A 19,476-nucleotide genomic window follows, 5' to 3' on the forward strand; every position below is an offset into this window, starting at 1 on the left:
TAATCTAAAGCTCAGGATTTCATCACCCAGTTGGTTAATGTTGGTCGACTTATTGGATGTCAGCACTATTTACATGGACACACAGAAAGAAAATCAACAAACTCATTTGAATTTCTCTAAAACCAATTCGCTGACGTGTTGACTGCGTCGTTGTTCATGCATTAGGTGCACACATGCACAGGGATGTGAACCCACAAAACTGGGAATCTGTCAGAAACAGATATACATAAAAAAACGGTGCAACTATTATTTTAAAAAAATGTTCTCTGAGATTCTGCTCATTCTGAAGTTAATTTAAATTAGAACAAAATAAAAATACACTGGAATGAAATATAAATGTAGAGACCAGGGGGGAGAAAGATGAAGGTTAAAGTGGTGTAGAGGGAGAAAAGGGAGGAAAGAAGATGGACAGATAAAAGTATAGAGACGGGGAGAGAATGTTATCTCATGGGGATCAAAGCAGCTGCAAACTGCGAGAGACGCAGTTGAGAAGAGCGGAGATCGATGAGAACACCACACAGATGCAAGAGAGGTAAAAGCCTGTGATGTTCAGTTGTCCTGTCTCTATCCGAGCACCTTCTGGAAGGGAACACGGCTGATTTGACACTGATGCAAAGTCTAAAATGAATGCGCTTGAATAGCTCTGGTGTCGTCAAATCTACGTCATCTGTTTTTTGGGGACATCTCCATCTACAGGGCTCCCACCTGTTAATGAACAAGTGTCTGTTAATGGTGGTGACGTGTAGCGGCTCTCATTGACCCGTGTAACCCGATGGAAAATAAAAGCATCTCTCTATGCATTCATGGAGAGAACCACTTCGTTTGGCTCCGTGTTTGCTGGTCAACACACTGACTGTGGAAATCCCAATGTGGTTTATTGATTTCTGTCTGATATTTAGCTGTTCTGTGAAACCCTTTGTGACCACGGGACCCACATGCTCCAGTATAAACACCCAGCTGCAGAAGCTTTCTGCGAGCACCATTTTTTTTTTTACTCACCCAGAATGTTTATACTAACATTTCATTACATTTTTGTTTTTCTTGTTTTGAAGTTGTGTCAGAGTCAGTCAAAAGATGTCAAGTCAATCTACTGTGAAACCAGCTTTGGGAGCCTATAGCGTGCTCACACTATTCAGGGGTTTGAACCCACAGGGGCCTTTGTGTATTGCTGTTTTTCCCCTGCATGTGCTTGCTGAGGTTAAAGACAGAACACTTGGCAGAGTGAGTTAATTGCAGTTTGTACTCGGTGTCGGAAAAGTCCAATTAGAAAATTGTGGAAGCACCTATACACACAGTACATGTGCCTTGTAAGCAATGTATCAGGAGCTGGACCTTAATCCCAACACCTCACCCCTGGGCCATTCTGCTCCAGACAATTCAGGGGTGTCACAAATTAAAAATATATACCCATATCACAACATGTTGAGGTATTTTTGCTCTTTAACCTCACACACACACACACACACACACACACACACACCTTTGATGGCGGTCTGCCACTAAAGCACTCTGTGCTGATTCCTTCGCAAACACCGAAAATAAAATAAACACTCAACGGGCTGAGCTGAGATTCAGCAACCTAATTATAACTTGAGGAATTTTACAAAGTTACAAAAGGAGTGATATACATCCACTTATCACTTCTCCTTCCTGGATTCCTCCAGGCTGTCTTGCATTGTCATCATCATGCAGTCTCAGACTCATTTGATCTACAGGGCCTTGCAGAAGTATTCATAAATACTTATGAAATGTTCCCCATTTTGTCATGTTACAACAACAAATGTAAATGTATTTTATTGGGATTTTATGTGATGGACCAATAATTGTGAAGGGATACTTTTGCAAGGCCCTGTATTAAGCTGATGTACACCGGTGAACTGCGTGAACAGGTGCACATCCAGACAACATGTTCCTGAACCAGGAAACATTGGAAAACGGGTCTTGAAATTCGAATGAAAAGCTGAACATCTTCCCTAAACTGAACCAAACGACTGCTGTAATAATTCACATTGGCAATAAAAAGCTGCCTCATAAATCAGTACTGTTCTACAGTTTTTCCTCATCGCACACCGCATTAACTCGTTTCCAGGCTGTATATAATCCAAATAAGTGTATGCAGCCTGTCCTCCACAACACTGATCTACTGTAAGTGGGTCAGTTTCCTCGCTGGCAGCTAGACAGTGTCCCTGGCCTGACTACAGTGTCACAAACTGGACCAACTCCACTCCAAACCTGCTGTCCAGTCCAATGTTACATAATGTCAGAGGTACCAAAATTAACTCTGTTGCTTCCAAACCGATGCATTCGTTATTTGGTGGACATTTTGGTGAAGAAAAAAAGCTTCATTTCAAGCGTCTACACTGTGTTTTCCAGCCGTCTATCTCATTCACGTCTGACAGGAACAGATAAGCTCCCATTTAAATGTATCGAGGCATCTGTGTAACAGCTTGTGTGGCACGTGGACATAACCATGGGCTGAAAACATATTTCCAGGCTTCGAGTGTATTTTTCTGCATCGTAACCACAGTGATTGTGCAGTGGGTTCTGAGTGCTTCCAAAAGTAGAGCACATTCTGATATTGTTTTCCTCACAGAGCCTGAATATCCAGTCAGCCATTTAAAGAGGCCATATTATACCTTTTGTGATCTGGTGTAATCTATATACTTCATGAAAGACAAAGGAGGTGAAATGAGAGAGTCAGAGCACTTTTGGTAAAAACTAATCTAATCATAAAGCTGCATTTTAATAGAGTCCCACAACAAAATGGAATTCAAATCCTACTTTATGTATAATTATAAGACTTTTAAAGTTATATTTAGCCTTTTCGCAACATTTACAAATAAGGTACACGCATCAGGACACACTTAGCCTAAGTTCAGTGTCTTGCCCAAAAATTGACAGATGTGTAGTTTTGGAAATGCCAGAGACCCACACACACACACACACACACAGTTGTAGTACACTTGGCAGTGTGCCACTAAAGCACTTTTTTTTATTATTCCTTTTGTGCACACTCACTTAGGAGAACAGAGGGGGTCAAGCTCGAAATCCAGCCGACTGAGTTTAGTTTCAGCTAATTAAATTTTGGGAGTTTATCTAAGTCGAAACAAGAGTGATGAATGGCTTCCAGTTATCAGTTGTTCTCCGCCTCCTCCTTATTTCTCCAGACTGTCTTGCATCCCGTTGTTATCTTCTAGTCTCTTGCTCCCTTTTTCTGTATACGGTAGAAGTACAATGCGTGTTCCATGTTTAAGCATTGGTCCCTTTGTGTCCCTCTTTCTCCGTCTCTGCAGTCTCAACTACAGTGGCATGTGTCTGGCATCTGATGCCCAGTTCAGTGACTTCCTGGATGGGATGGGACCCGCCCAGTTTGTTGGACGACAGACGCTGGCGACAACTTCCATGGGTGAGAGAGCATTGCACTAAGCTTTTTATGGCCATAGAGCCTCATGAGACTATCAGCGGTCCATCTACAGAAAGTCTTTTGTTTATTTTTATACTGACAATGAAACTTGGATGCACATTTTATAGGGTCCATCGAGCATAAGCCTTTTCCAAAGAAAGTAATGCAGCGCTTTGCTTCTGAACCGACTTCACTTGGCTATGGTCCCTGCATTTACTGAGACCTGGTCTGGAGTCTGGATTCTGCTGACCTGGGGTTACACAGGGCCATCTTGAACAGCAAAAACACACAAATGTCCTTTTACAATTTAGCACAATCTTTTACTGACTGCTCTGTTACCAAACTGTGTTTCACTTTATTCACATTATTTACCTATTGTGAACATGAAGTTTCTCATGCTTTTATTATTGTATATTTATTGTACTTGACAATAGATACATTCGCCTCCCTACATCTTTATTGTTTTGCTGTGCTTTCATCCATCCAGGGGATGTTGAGATCGGCCTGATGGAGAGGAACGGAGGTCTGGAGGTGGAGGTTGTCCAGGCAAGAGGACTCACTATGAAACCAGGTTCAAAGGGACCTCCAGGTGAGTACCTCCCATGGCAGTGAGTTATCGTAACAATCACAAGAATGTTTTTTTTACTGGATGTCAGAAAAACATCAGAATCGTTGCACTTTACATTCAAACGTACACTAAGTTTTCTTCCAGTAGAAAAGCTGAATGGTTACATGAATGCATCACAAGCCAGCAAATAGCCTAATTTACACACACACACACACACACACACACAGCCTGCAGCAGACATTTGTGGTGCCATTTCAAGTACTGTTGTGGTACTTGAAGATATGAAAGATGCATGAATGGAGAAGAGGCTGTTTTCAATGATTAGGGGATTAGCACACAGAACCGGGGGAGGTTATCAGCTACGTAAATAAGTAAGAGCGACATATGGTTTGGATATTGCGGTTGTGAAGTGTTCTCAGGCTCCAGATGTTGGTCTGGTTGGTCGTAACATTTGGTCAGGATGGTCAGATGTTCCGCATTTTTTCAGCATGTACTGTATGTTCTCAATGTAGGAGGAATAAAAAGAATTTAAGTCCGAGCAACGGTTCCTCAGCTTAGGCATCATTGAACTCTGCTCAAACCAGCTTTCCCCCTCTGCTTCGCTCTCTTGCTGTCTGCTGCACTGAATGCTCCACCACATTCTGCACAGTCCTTCAAACGACTATAAAAAACGCTGTAAAACTAACTAATCAAGCAGACATTGGTGAAATTCTCAAACTGAACCTGAATTCAACCGGAAGAATGATGAGGCAAGGTAACAAGAAAAGAGACCTTAAAAATCCCACAATGTGCAGAACATCGAGTCCCCTTTAGGCTATTATTCCCCTTTGCAGTCCCACAAACACTGAGGACATGTCCTAGGTGTCCTCAGTGTTAACAGCCATGAACACAACTGCAAATGTAATTCATTGATACAGTGTTTGCACTTGAAAACAACACCACAAGGTTCACCAGCTTCATGCGTCACTGCACCGGAAAGATCTAACTTTTACTGTGCTGCAAACACAAACACAATAAAAATAAAAATAAATCACATTAGCTAAGATGTTTTTCAGGTACTAGTGCAGTACATGGTCTTTTTTTTTTCTGACTGCAGGTTGGATTGTGTAACAACTAAACACAATTAAATCTGATTGTAGTCCCTCTCTGTGGTTACATAACATTAAACCAGCCATTGATCCTAATTGCATAAGAACATCACAAAAAGACATTAAAAGAATTGGAATGAAAATGGGGAGGCACAATTAAAACAAAACAGCAAATCGCAAACAACAAAGAAACCGATGAAAGAAGAGCTACATATAGGGCAAAGGAAAAACCCTGCTCCAGAGTCCGATCTTTAACCTAGTCATCTTTGGAGTGTGTGTTTGTGTGCGTGCATCAAAAGCTCCAGTCCATGGTATTAATTTGATGCTTTTACCTTGCAACAAAACCTCATCACATGCATGTAAAGTCACTAGCACATAGATCAGCCCCAACAGTGTGGAGCTGTGGTGCACAGCTACAAAGTGAAAATAACACTTTCAAACTCACAGCTGATCATGCACCATCCTGAAAAATGAAAGCGAGATCACAGTGAACCTTTGAGCCTGCACAGGTGCCAAATGTGGTGCTGACATTCAGATAACCGGAGAAACTGATGGTTCCAAACTCTGTTCACTCCTGCTTCATCAACTGGATAATGTAAAGTAGACCAACCCACCATCACTTTAACTACCTGGGGGTTTAAATGCTGTGGCGCACAGGGGCCACCATAGACACTGACCAGTCTGCAGCTACATAGCCCCATACGCAACAGGCTCCAGTGTTCTGTGTGTGTTCTGACACATATTATTCATGGCCAGCATTAAAACTTTCCCATTGTGACTCCTTCATCACAACATGGTGGATACAGCTGATCAATGGTAGATCTGGTGATGAGGGCAATGAACCAACAGGAATCCGTGTTAATTAAAGTAATTTAAAATGGAAGTGATCAATTAATATGGTTCAGAATCTAATTAACTAGTTTTCATCACATGAAGAGCTTAAAGTATTTAGTTTAAATGTCTCATACTTGTCTATTTCACATTTGAATCGTTTGCCACTAAATAAACTGTTTAATTATTACTATCATTTTTTTTAAACCGCTGTGATAAAACCAAAGCAACCACAACGGGGCATAAGTCTGGATAAATGCAGAGGGTCGTCTCAGGAAGGGCATCCGTCGTAAAACAAATGCCAAATTAAACATACTAATCCTGACCTTCCACACTGAATCTGACTTTCATACCACATCGGTCGGGGTCCGGGTTAACAACGACCGCCACCGGTGCTGTTGACCTACAGGGCGCCGGTGGAATTTGGGCTACTGTTGGTCGAAGAAGGAGAGAAGCAAGGCGTGTATATGGGCGGAAAGAGGAAAGAGGAAAGCCACGAGTGTAGGACTGACAGTAGGGACTTTGAATGTTCGGTGGTTCCAGATGACTAGACCACTACAGCTAATGTCATAAGGGAGACAGGTGGGAGGTTACTCAGGGTGTCATCGGAAAGAGCTCTGGTGATGGACTGGCTGACAGAGGAGGTTGGACAGGAATCTCCATGGACTACGATGTTTTGCAGATGACATTGTGCTCTGTAGCGGGAGCAGGTGGAGGAAAATCTAGAGAGATGGAGGTCTGCTCTAGAAAACAGAGGAATGAAGCTTAGCCGCAGTAAAACAGAATACATGTGTCAATGAGACGGACCCAGGTGGAACAGTGAGGTTACAGGGAGCAGAGGTGAAGAAAGTGCAGGACTTTAAGTACTTAGGGTCAACGGTTCAGAGCAACGGAGAGTGTGGAAAAGAGGTGAAGAGGCGAGTGCAGGCAGGTTGGAACAGGTGGAGAAAAGTTTCAGGTGTGTTGTGTGATAAAAGAGTATCAGCGAGAATGAAAGGAAAGATGTTCAAGACGGTGGTGAGACCAGAGATGTTGTTCGGCTTAGAGACAGTGGCACTGAAGAAAAGACAGGAGGCAGAGCTGGAGGTAGCAGAGCTTAAGATGTTGAGGTTCTCTTTGGGAGGGACGAGGATGGACAGGATCAGGAATGAGGACATCAGAGGGACAACTCATGTTAGATGTGTTGGAGATAAAGTCAGAGAGGCCAGATTGAGGTGGTTTGTTCACGTTCAGAGGAGAAACTGTGAGTAAAAGGATGCTGAGGTTGGAGCTGCCAGGCAGCTCTTTATCATCTTCTATTGTGTTCTACTGTAATCTGTGTCCTAATAATAATAATAATAATAATAATAATAATAATAATAATAATAATAATAATTTTAGCTACTACTTCATGCTATCTATCCTCTAAATCCTCGAGTCTTATCTGACCCAGGCTCTAGGCAGACTGACTCTGAGTACTTTGGAAAGGTCACTGACCTCAGGTTTAACTTTTCCCTCTACTGTTTTTCCAGCTGCCTACATCAAAGTTTACCTCCTGGAGAATGGGAGCTGTGTGGCCAAGAAGAAGACCAAGTCAGTGAGGAAGAGCCTGGATCCTCTCTACAACCAGGTCCTGGTCTTCTCGGAAAGCCCACAGGGCAAAGTGGTTCAGGTGAGACACAGCACAACTAATTCACAGCGCAGAGTTTAAGCAGCAGTTCATAAAACAAAACAAACATAGAAATATATTGGAGCTTTGGTTTGTTTCCTGATTTGTTTCCTGATTTTTCTGAAACACAACAAAGTAACAAAACAGGAAATATCTTTTATGTGATTAAAGATGAAATCCAACAAAGCTGCATCTCTTTGGAAAATACTCCTGTAGTAGCACCATCATCTGTGTGCAGCTGTCCAACACTAATTTCCTCATCGGGGATCAATAAAGTCGTTTAAAGTTAAACAACATGACAATAACAAGACGAGATTTAGAAAAGGGTATACTGCAGGGTCAGTGGTTTGATTCCCTGTTTGTGCTGGCCCCACAGGATCATTTATAAGAGAACAATAAAAGTCTGTTGTCTTCGTTCCCTGGGGGATTCAAATCTATGTACAACAATTCATGGCAGCTGTTGAGATGCTCAAACAACCCTGTCGTACCTATAGGGCTACGTCACTAGTGCAGTTAATAACCTGCTGGGGTAATGGGCTCAAGCGAACTGACCACCCCACTCACACATAAACGTCACATCCTTGTGGATTGATGAGACTGTGCTAAATGGTAAATTATCTGCACTTATGTAGAACATTTCCACCTCATACCCAAAGTTTTTACGCTGCTTCTCATTCACCCATTCAAACTCGGAATCACACACTCAGTCCCCAGGAGCAACTAAGTTGGGGTTTAGTATCTTGCTTAAGGACACTTCATCACATACTCCTGAGTATGTCTATAAGTCTGTGCAGGCAGTTGGTTCAATGTTGTGTGACCTCAGGTAGCACGAGCTAAACAGGAAGTCAGGCATTGTTCACATATATTTCATTTAACCGTGATTGTTTCATAACCATAACTTCACCACAATGAGAAATGTCATATAACCTTAGCAAAGTACTTAAAGGATGCTCTCACTGATATTGAGCTTGCCTGTTTTGGGTCTGGTGTGAGTAGTAGATGTAAATGAATGCCAGATGACATCACTTGGAGGAACCTCTAGTTCAGATTATGTCATCTTGTTGCTCACATTACGTATGAAATTTGCTTTTCCAGAGCTCCTCCAGAGTTCATCATCTGAATTCCAAATGATGAAAAACTCCTCCGCTTGATGTCATCTGGAGTTTTTGAGCTAGAAGCAGAGAAATATTTTACTGCATGGAAGTCTGAGGGATGTTAAAAAGCATTCAAGTACCTTTACACAGTAAACTAAGGCCATAAAAAGCAAGTTGAACATTGGTGAAGTCGCCCTTTAACTTGACCCACACTGCAAATTTTCCCTAAACGAGCTGCACTGGGGACAGACAAATACTGTAGAGGACAGAGGACCTGTCCGCATTGATAAATGTCAGAAATCCCTCCGTCTGTCTTTTCATGACTTTGTGGGAAAAGTTCAGCCGGTGCAGAGGAGAGACACAGGAGAGGAAGCAGGGAAGCAGAGCTTGACATTTACACTGAGTCTGACCCGAGGGAGCAGGAGGCCGTTTGAGCTGAGTTTGTTCTTTCATTGTTTGAGCTTCCGCTGCTTTCAGGATCAAAAATGTCACAAAAGACGAACTAAGAAAGACAGATTATTAAGGCTTCTGTCCATTCTGTATTCTTTACCTTTTTTCCTTATTTAATTCCTTCTGTCATTCATTCAAAAGTATTTAATGAATGAATGAATTTATTCCTTGTCAGTTTTGTTGTTTGTTTTTTTTTTTTTTTTTGATGTAACCGTTTTACAGCCATGCTCCATCTCTTCTCTTCATAATGGTTAAACATATTACCAATGTACACACGTGTGAGTTTTAGCCTGATGTGTGTCAGTTTTTCCTCAGTAGTCAGCAGGTGGAAACGGTGGTGTTTTCAGTGGAGAGGCCTTCGGCTCTGCCTCAGGGAGTCCGCTGCTCCTGTCACTGCGTAATTAGCCACTAAACGCCTCCCTCTTAATTATCAGCCGTCTGTGTCGCTGTCCTCCGAGTTTCATCAAACTCATTCACGCTGGATAATGAAAATCGCTGAAATCAGCAGCGCTTTTCCACTTCGTGATGTAGCAAAGCAGAGTGCTGCTAATGTCTGCATAAAAATTCTTAAAACTCCACGTCTCAACGGACTCCAACTAACGACAACAAGTTTTTGTTTTTCTTTTTTCCTGAAGAACTGTTTTTATTCTTAATGACAAAAAACGCTTCCAATCTTTACAATGGCTGCCAGTTACCTTCACAATAAAAGAGCCGCTGCTTCTGTGTACAAATCACTGAGATTTCCCATCTCCTCCCACTGTAACTGCGTGTTCATTTTTGTCTAATTGTGTATTTGTGTAATTGCGTAAATTTTAAAGTATTTGTTTTGTTTCAGTGCGTTTTATTCAAATCCAGCGCAGACAGACGTCAACAGATAACACACATTGATACTGATTGATACACTGATTCTTTGGATTTCAGTCACTTTGACTCTTCAATTAATGTTGGAAGTTCCTGTAGTGGGGTATTTACATGCAGCTAGAAAACGCATGTGACTTTGTTAAATCAAGCTGGCAATTAATAAAGTTATGCAGATTCAAGTGTAGAGACTTGTACAGACTGCAGTGGTTGTGCTAATAATTCCTATGACTTTATGGGAAAATTAAAAGTGCGTGAGGCAAATTGGTGGGATAAGGACATTGTAGTGGTTGAAGGATCGGATCAAAGAAAGAAAGAGATGGATTCTTCTGGACTGAAACAGATTTGGCCCCTGAGTCTCTATTGAAATGACTTGCAGACACACACACATGTCAAACAAATTAGTAGGCTGGCATGTGCACAAGACACGCAAGAGCACCACATAGGACGACGCACGCACCGATGGATATTGATTATTTTGTCCGCTACTTGACAAGATGTGGGGTCATGTGGGATGAGCCCTGACGCGAATGTCAGGAAACAGAGCACAGAGGACGCAGACAAACCACCATAATCTCTCTCCGTGCCTCTCACACACAGTCCCTCTTCATTTGCTGTAATTGACACCTCATCCTGCTCTGCTGTAACAGAGATGGAAGCTGTTTAAATCCAGTGTGGCTTAAGAACAAATTCCCAAAGCATCTGGATTAATGCTAATTTCCCCTGCCCCTCTTAACCCTATCACTTTGTCAATTAATCTGTCTGCTTCTCCATTGCCCCAGAAAGCTTTATGTGCAGAATTCAAGGGCTTTTGAAACTCTGTTCAGGTGCCAGAAACTGTAAAATGAATTAAATTCAGTTTATTGAAACACCTATAGTTTATCGAGCTGCAGACTGAGCTTTGCTGATCGATCTTCTTTTCAATATTTTAATATATGAAAAAATAAAAGTGTAATATACCGAGTGACTATCAGCTATAGTGATTATCCTGTAGAGGAGATGAAACGTCTCACAGTCTCCACACACAAAGGTCCTTGCTGTAGGGCGACATAACTACTCTACCCCTCAGATGCTCTGCAACACTGACCGCCCAGCAACTCTAATGTTAGCAACACTGAATTGAAAAGAGTTCAAACACAAAGCGGTTGCCACTGCTACAGCCCATGAAACCCTCTAAAACCCCTACTGAACCCGTTAAAGCATAAAAACAGTTTCACTGGTAATGTTTTAAAAGCTTTAAAAAAAAGACTTGGTTAGGGTATATGGATTAAAATAATGACCTGTGCTTTAGTAGCCTAAACTTAACAACCAAAAGTCAACCCATAGCACCATCCCTGACCCCTCCCATGTGACCTCTTCTCAACGGTTTTGTCCTTTCAGGGGTCGCCCCAGCGGAATGTGTTCCGCACGTTGATTTGGCGTGTGTTTTTACCCCAGATGCCGTTCCTTCCACAACCCCACCCTTATTTTTTTGGTCCGGGCTAGGGACCAAACAAACCAAGGTTGCCTTTGTTTCCCATGTGTCTTCTTCTGTGTTACTGTAATGTGACATAGTCTTAAATGGTAAAGCAAAGTTCATGTTATCCAGGCAGCAATTATGGTGCAATTATGCCAAAATGACACGCGAAGTATTTTACTGTATAAATACATTTTATGTTGTACACATGATTACTTTTGCAACACTGTTATGTAAAAGCTCCAAAATATGATATTCTTTCCTTACTCTTGAAAATTTAAACGTGTTAATTCTGCTTTTATAAACCATTACAATTATGATAATGCTAATGCAAATAAATAAATAAACTTTGTTAAAATTGTACTAATACATTAGCCTTATCTCTAATGTCCTCCTAATGTTTGTCTTGCCATCATGATCTGTAGGTAATTGTTTGGGGAAATTATGGACGGATGGACCGCAAATGCTTCATGGGCGTAGCTCGAATACTATTGGAGGAGCTGGACCTCAGCACGATGGTAATTGGCTGGTACAAGCTCTTCCCTACCTCCTCTATGGTGGACCCAACGATGGCGCCACTTATTCGTCACTCCTCTCAGATGTCCCTGGAGAGCACCATTGGACCCTGCTGTGAGCGATCCTAAGACTCACATAAAACTATTAAAGTTTTGTTGTTGCGACTAAGTTTCCATTGCTCAACCAAGTCCTAGGACATGTTTTTATAGCCCTGCACCCAGGTCAGGTAGGTGTTAACAATTGTACTCAAGGGCACCTCGACAGGGCCAAACACACGGGGGAATGAATCACATCCCTGATTGGGAAATAACCAACCAGTATTGTAATTCTTTTGATACTGTATCAGACTGTTTCCCTGAGACTTATGGGAGGCACATTTCTTCTCTTCAGAGCTCTTTGATGAAAAAACAAAAACCTAATTAATGAGGATACTTTAAAGCAGGGCTCAGTTGCCAACACTGATCATGTCCAACTGGGACTACAATGCACTGCAGGCTCAGCTTTGCTCCAGCTACACACCTTCTTCACAGTCTACATTCAAGTCTCATTTCCAGGACTGCTTGTTGAATTTCTGTCTCCTCATAAGGGGCTGGACAACCCTCGAATGTTATCTGTCTATCCATGAGGCAGTAGAGTACATCACACTACCCTCAGAATGTCTGAGACATCAGCCGCCTCCCATATTGCAGGTGCATGGGGACATTAGATTGTAGGTGACAGGATCTGTACAGAGCTGGACTAAAGAGGACTTTAAAGGACAGAAAGTGCGTGTTGTAACCAAGTACTGTAAGACATCTTGGTTTTGAGCACTATGACATGAATGTTTTTTTGGTTTTTTGTGTCACACATTTGGTCTTACAGTGTCCAGTTTATTTGGTACTTTGTATGTGCTAGCTGATTGGACATCCCCTTTCACTTACTGGAAGGCTCTAGACCTTTAGCTTATCTCGGGGATCCAGAACACTGCTGGCTTTCTTTCCTACCAGGCAGTTAGGGCAGCAGTATAATGCACTTACCTGCGATGCTAGGTATGCATTGGTTTCTGGGTACCTTTTATAGGCTACGAAAGCAGGTTCTAAGTGCCCAAAAATGTGCCATCATGCTTTAGGAGTATGTACATCTTCCTTGCAAGCAAGCAAACAAAACAAAAACAAACACAATCACACAACATTAGCTGAGTTTGCAGACTACTTTGTCATCGTTCATGTAAGGTGCTCATAAGTCAAATCAACTAATGCTGTGTTGGGTAGGAAGGAAAACATGCAGCCTTATGGGTTTTTAGATGAAGACATGATTGAAAGAACCCATTTTACCTGGTAGTTAAAACCTGTAGCTGGTGGATTGCATCCAAATTGAAATTTTCATCTTAGGGGAGCAGGTGTATTAGCGGATTAGATACAGGAGTAAAAGCATTGTCTCTCCACCCAGAACCCTTCTTGGAGCACAAGATGAGCAGCAACTTGGCAACGCCGCATTCACACCACTGATGACAAGTTGCAGGACTCCGGCAAAGCTGTTGTTCTTGAGGTGTGTAGTGTTGACTATTTACATGCTATGCTATGACTGGACAGTTGTTCCCTGACATATCCGCCAGCAGCAGACACAGAAACCATGATGGATATTTGCTATTACATTCTTTCTTTTGTCCTGGTAACATGCATTGAATAATGTTATGGGTGGGAATCTTTGGCAAACTCACCAATCGATTCTGATTCTCTGTGTCCTAATTTGACTTTGAGTTTAAAATCGATTTGATCCAAAGCGCCGCTTTGTCCAGTCTCTTTGCGTTACACGTGAGGTTTGCGGTAACCGTTTGCCTTGGTGATCATGTACGTGTAGTACAATGGAAACCCAGCTGCTTCAATATTTGATGCGTAAAGCAATGACTTAAAATATAAAGTGAGTGGATGGTACAACAAGACGCAGGACTTTCCCGCAGGAGACCATGGCTCGACTCTAGTGTGAGACATTGTGCGCTTTATTGATGATCGTAACACAACGTGGCACACGTGGTTACTATAGTGAGGAAGTCTGTGTACGACATTGTGACTGTTTGTAGCATTTAGTTTTTAAGCTGTTTTTCTCGTCATGTAACCTTAAGCTGAAGTTGTTTTTGTATGTCTATCCCACACCTTTAGCAACCGTCACTATCTGACGCTGTGGGACGAGAACGTATCGGCACCAAATTCATGGTCCTGCTGTCTGCTGGTGATAGGGTATAGTGTTTCTAAAACCTTCTATTGTCAAAAAGTCGCTCCCAAGCCACTAAAATGTGCCCAAATGTTTTCTCTGGTGGCGGAGATGGACTAAGTTAACCGTAACATATAAGCTTTCTGTGTTGTCTGCGTTGAAACGTGTGTTGAAAAGTTCCACCTTTTTAGTTCTGTTCTGTATTATTTACTTATTTCTGGGTCACTAGGAGCCTTTAATCTCGGTTTTCACTGACAAGGAATGACAGCTGCCCCTGGCCAAGGGATTTGTTGCCAGTAGTGTGAATGCACGGTAAAGAGGACATGTGAAACATACAGATATATTCTGTTGCGGCAAAACTAAATTGGATTTATTGCATGCATGAGATTACAGCTCAACCAACTAACCACAGATGCATGTGACACACATGCAAATTCAATTTGGTCAAACTTCACTGGGAGACAACTGCCTTGAAGCTGCCGGGAGTAAATGGGGCATGTACTGCTGAAAAAGTCCGTTCTGTTTGAAATGTTCACGTTCCACCTGGTAATGCATGTCACATCAAATGCAGAGGAGGTGGGGGCAGTATTGTAGCGCTGACATATGATGCTAATATTATGAAGACAAATGTTCCCAGAAGCATTGAGGACAGTAGCCTGGCTGACAGCACGGGGCTGACAACTTGCTCTATGTCCCAGTTTAATTATAGTTCGGAATGATCCTTAGCTCTCTAGAAGTAGATCCATCCTAGCTTTTTTTAAAGCTTCGGCTAACAGCCTTCAAATAGCAGTTTCTACTGTGCCAATTTCTACCAGCAAGTGTCTTGTCCTTCCTGTTCTTTGATTAACTTGCGGCATGTGCCATTGTGAGGGAGGAAACAGAAACAACCGCTCACATCTGACAGCGCATTCAGGCTGTGCAGAGAGGCGTCCCTTTTATTCTAAATTACAACCCTAATCCACAGACCACCGAGGCACCTGGTGATTAGCCATGCTACGACTCAGTGCGGAGGGAGGAAGAGAGGCAGGAAAAGAGACGAAAGAGGAAGGAAGCATGAAATGTACTTTGCATAATCCAAACAAAGGATCTGTCTGGACTGTCATCAGGTTCCACAGACTTCAAAAAAGGACACAAAAATAGGATGACTTTAAAGGGAACACAATGTGCACACTGTAGAGAAATATATAGTTTGTTAAAGAATTAATGTATTTGATTTTGGGCACTTTATGATCCTTTATGTCTTTTTTTTTTAAGTGTAAATATTATGGTTGTTAGTGTCTTTTGGAGTGAGCCAAATTCCATCTATTATAAATTGATAAATGTTATAACTGAGGGAGGGAATGGAAGTCCTGCTAGATACCGTAAGATTGTAGCATTAGCTGGTAGCATCTGCATGACTGAATAAAACTCTAAATTAATTAGCAGACGAGTTGATAATACTATAAGCATGAGCTGTACGCTACAAGAAAGAGGAGAAATGAATGTGGTATGTTGGGTTGAGATCCAACATCAATTGATGAAAATGTATATGTAGCAATTTAATCCTTATTCATAACAATGTAACTGAATTTTATTTTTAGCCTTTTTCTTTCATAGACAATAACTGCAATCAGTACTAACATAAAGATCTTCAATATTACTTTTGCAATTGAAGTTTAGTTTTTAACTTTAGGGAAAGATTTCAGAACAACATATTTTCTCTTACACTAATCAGCGATTCTTTTTATTAAACCACACAATTTTGGAGTAATTGTACTCTTAAAGACTTTGCAAAAGTGGCCAGGTTACCAGTAGCAGTGTTGCAGGGATATTAATACTTTATGAGTTTCCAAAAAACTTCTGTAAAGCAATAATCAAAATACATGCAGTCATCGCAGAGTTTAGTTGCTTAGTGGAAAATGACAAACTTACCAAGTGGTTTTCACTGTCACATTAATGAAACATCACACCTAATGCATGAAACCTAACCTAAATATATCAATAAATAAACATAAAATAGCATAAAAATGTAAGGCAGCAGGATTAATATGATTTAAAATGCAGTGAAAACTGAACACAGGAACTGAAAATCACTTGTTCTGTCATTTTTACTGCATCTCATCTTCTTTTCCATACGTTATACCATGTAGTCTCTGAGGATCTCGGTTTAACTCAAAAGAAATCGAATTTGAATAACGAGGGATCATTTCAATTAAAGTTCAATGAGTATAATTCAAATATGGGATTATATATAAATGTATACAAAATCAGTTAACTCCTTTTATTGTGACCTGGGAAATGTGTTGTTGTCCATGTTTTTATGTGCCAAATATTAAAAAGTTTGTATTTTGAAGGATGTATTCCTATTTTAGGGCCAATGAGGAATGTTTACACACTTTGCTTTGTAGTACATTGTAGTAGTTGGCTTCGTTTTCAAGAACAGGCACTTTGCAATTAAAAGGTCAGGAGTGATAGAGTTTCGATGATGGTTGCAGGTGCAGACTGTGGTATTTATGTGAATTCAGTGTAATACATGTATACAGCTGACCCTTGAAAGAGCATTTTCTTCAGTACTTGTTAGTATAAAAAGAAAATATACGCCAACACGGATAGCAAGAGTAAGAGTAATCAATGTTTTTTTTTTGTTTTTTTGTTAATCTGATGTGTGTAATCAAAAGCTCATCAAAAGCCTCTTGTTCACCAGTCTGAGTTCGATTGTGACATGTGTTGCGACTTACGGGGCAAATGAGTGAGCTAATGAGCTAATGCAGGTGTTTAAGTGGACGTGTTCAGCACCAAAAATGGACCTTTTTGCATTCCCCCATATTCTGACTGTGTCCACCAAATGGATGCTAATGAAGTACTACTATCAATTGTAATGTAAGTAGAGGCCTTAAACACACCAATATACATTTTGTCAGGGCTAAGGAATTGTCACAATACGTAATCAAAATGACGCAAAAAACAAACAAACAAAAGTTTTACAATGTCACCATTTCAACACATTACTTGAAGTAAATTAAGTGTCATCCATGGAAACTTTTCTCTTTGTGTATGTTCGTAATGAATTTCTGATATACTGATATTTGAACTGACTATTTGTGTATTCTCTTAATTGAACAAACTGAGCAAAAAAAAAAAAAAAAAAACCTACAAAAAAATGATTTTTGCAGCGTAGATACTCAAACATACTGACTTGCTTCTTGACAAGACTTATTTTTTTAAACTTATGCTATTGGTTGCTTATTGGTGCTCAGATGCACGTAATAGTATGTCACGGTTTCAATTGAATCTATAAGAAACAGGCTAATTTCCATCCTACCTGCCTTTTAGATTGTTGTTCTGCAAAACCATACATTTTTCTGTTCTTACTCAACGGTGTGACACCGCAAAGGGTGAAGAAGCCTTAGAAGCATAAACAGGAATAGATCATTTTTAGCTTTTTATCTAATGTGAAACAAAGGCTGTTTGACACAAAAACTTTCTTCAGCCATTTCAGACATTGGGATTGTTTTTTTTGTTTTTTTTAGTGCCATGCATTTGCTCAGAAAATGTACTAATAGTTTAACTTTTGCAAAATGTGTGCATATAAGTGTGTGTCCAAAGACCTAGAAATTTGTTGGTACCAAAACACTGGCAAAAATCCACCGTTCTGATCAGACACACGAGCAAAAGTGCGAAAATGTGTGTTTACCTACTCATAAGCTTTTTTGACTTAAGCTCAGAGGGCTCCTCCGACATCGGGAAACATACAAAATGCAACTGTGTTTGCGGTTTAGTCATATAAAAAACCGGCATGTTGTTGGGGAAATAAATTTGGTCGATGAAACTTTACGTATCTTTTAATGACAGATACAGTACAACAGGTACATGGACCACTGGTGAATGTCATTCATACAACTGAAAAATGACTCTTATAGTAGAAGAAAAAATCATGCAGGAAAATTTGCGAATGCGAAAAAAAAAAAAAAATTGAAAATCTAAAATGGCTTGTACGTGTCAGATTAGAGCAAACCTTTGTGTACCAGTGCTTCTTGCACGAGCCCTTGACTGCAGCAGAAACCACCAGAGATTGGGAACACGCTCTTGACCTAACCTTACTGCAAAATAGATTTTAAATTTGTTGTGTGAAGTTTCTGTTTCTGCAGAAGATCAACCTGAAAGTGAATCTGAGTAGAGTTCCCTTTGAAGTTCTTACCCTGAGCTTAAATCTTCCACATCTTTTAGTATATTGGTTCTACTTATTAGACAGAAATACAGCACAGCTTGTGTCCCTTTCTTTTAGAATGACAGTATGTACGTTCTTATCATATCATGTTCTCTCTGTTTTGGGGAGGAGTTGGGGGATGTAAGGGTGTCTGCAGCTCCCATGCGACTCTTACGAAACGCTGGCTGGTGGATCCCAAAAGCAACATATCTCCTCCGCTCTGCCGTTCTGCAGAGGCAGTCTTGCATTCGGGCAACAGATCCTTCTGATTTTCCACTTATATAAAGCCATTGCATCTGCAAAGTTTGCAGCCCTAAACACTTTTCACTAAACCGTAACTTGAGGCCTTTTGAGGACATGTGAGATATTACCAAACAGGAGATTTCCCGAAGGCCGCCAAAATATTATAAAAGGGTGATGTTTTGGTTTTGGGATGTGAGATGACCACAGTCTCACTGTTTCTCAGGCTGACATGGGCAACTTGTGGAAGCAACGCTGATGGAACGTTATCCAGGGAAGATGTGCCAAACATTTGGTCAAAAGCATTAAGTGTGAGCTGCTCCATCCTTCTCTATCTGCATCTGTTGGCCACTGAGGAGCATCACTGTAGCAACGGACTTGCTCATCGGCACCTTCGCAGCAGCAAAAAAGAAGGTCGAGGGGCTTTTAAAGGTCAACAAGTACCCAAGTCCAAACTAATGTGAGAAGAGCATTAAATAGCAAAAGCCCATCTGCATTGCTTTCCACTTGTTGCTCATGTTTTAAAGCCTTGAGGACCAGAATGTTGTCAGAAGACTAACACCACAGTGTAACTTTAGTTTTTCTCACCGTACTGTCATTGAACTCATGAGCATATTTGCCGATTCTTTCTTGGAAAACTGTTATATTGTTGAGTAAATGCACAATTTGGTGTATTGTTATTCTATTCCTGCTGTCAATAAAATAGTTCAACTCTGTCATTATATGGGTTAGTGTTTGCTTTCACTTGCACGTTGGTTGGAAAATTGAGCTGTTAATATCCTGTAAGAGAAAACGGAGGCTGTCCTGGATGTGACACCGGACTCTATTCACCTTCACCTTTTGGTCCTTCCCTGCACCAGTCTACCCACTCACACTCCTCTCTTCCCATCAATCCCTGCCCTCCTGCCTCTTTCTGACTCTCACTGTCGTTTCCTCTATCACCCTGTC

General features: G+C 41.0%; 1 protein-coding gene across 1 annotated transcript in view; it reads left to right on the forward strand.

The window, feature by feature from the left end:
- The window catches only part of rims4 (regulating synaptic membrane exocytosis 4), a 43,759-nt gene extending 24,512 nt beyond the window's left edge, over positions 1-19,247 (forward strand). The window contains exons 3-6 of the mRNA XM_067504490.1: positions 3,294-3,406; positions 3,891-3,992; positions 7,402-7,541; positions 11,822-19,247. Coding sequence (XP_067360591.1) covers positions 3,294-3,406; positions 3,891-3,992; positions 7,402-7,541; positions 11,822-12,040 — 574 coding nt within the window. The 3' untranslated portion in view covers positions 12,041-19,247. The remainder of the gene's footprint in view (positions 1-3,293; positions 3,407-3,890; positions 3,993-7,401; positions 7,542-11,821) is intronic.
- The last annotated feature ends 229 nt before the right edge of the window (positions 19,248-19,476 follow it).

Source organism: Channa argus, chromosome 5 (assembly GCF_033026475.1).
Source record: "Channa argus isolate prfri chromosome 5, Channa argus male v1.0, whole genome shotgun sequence".
Taxonomy (NCBI): Eukaryota; Metazoa; Chordata; class Actinopteri; order Anabantiformes; family Channidae; genus Channa; species Channa argus.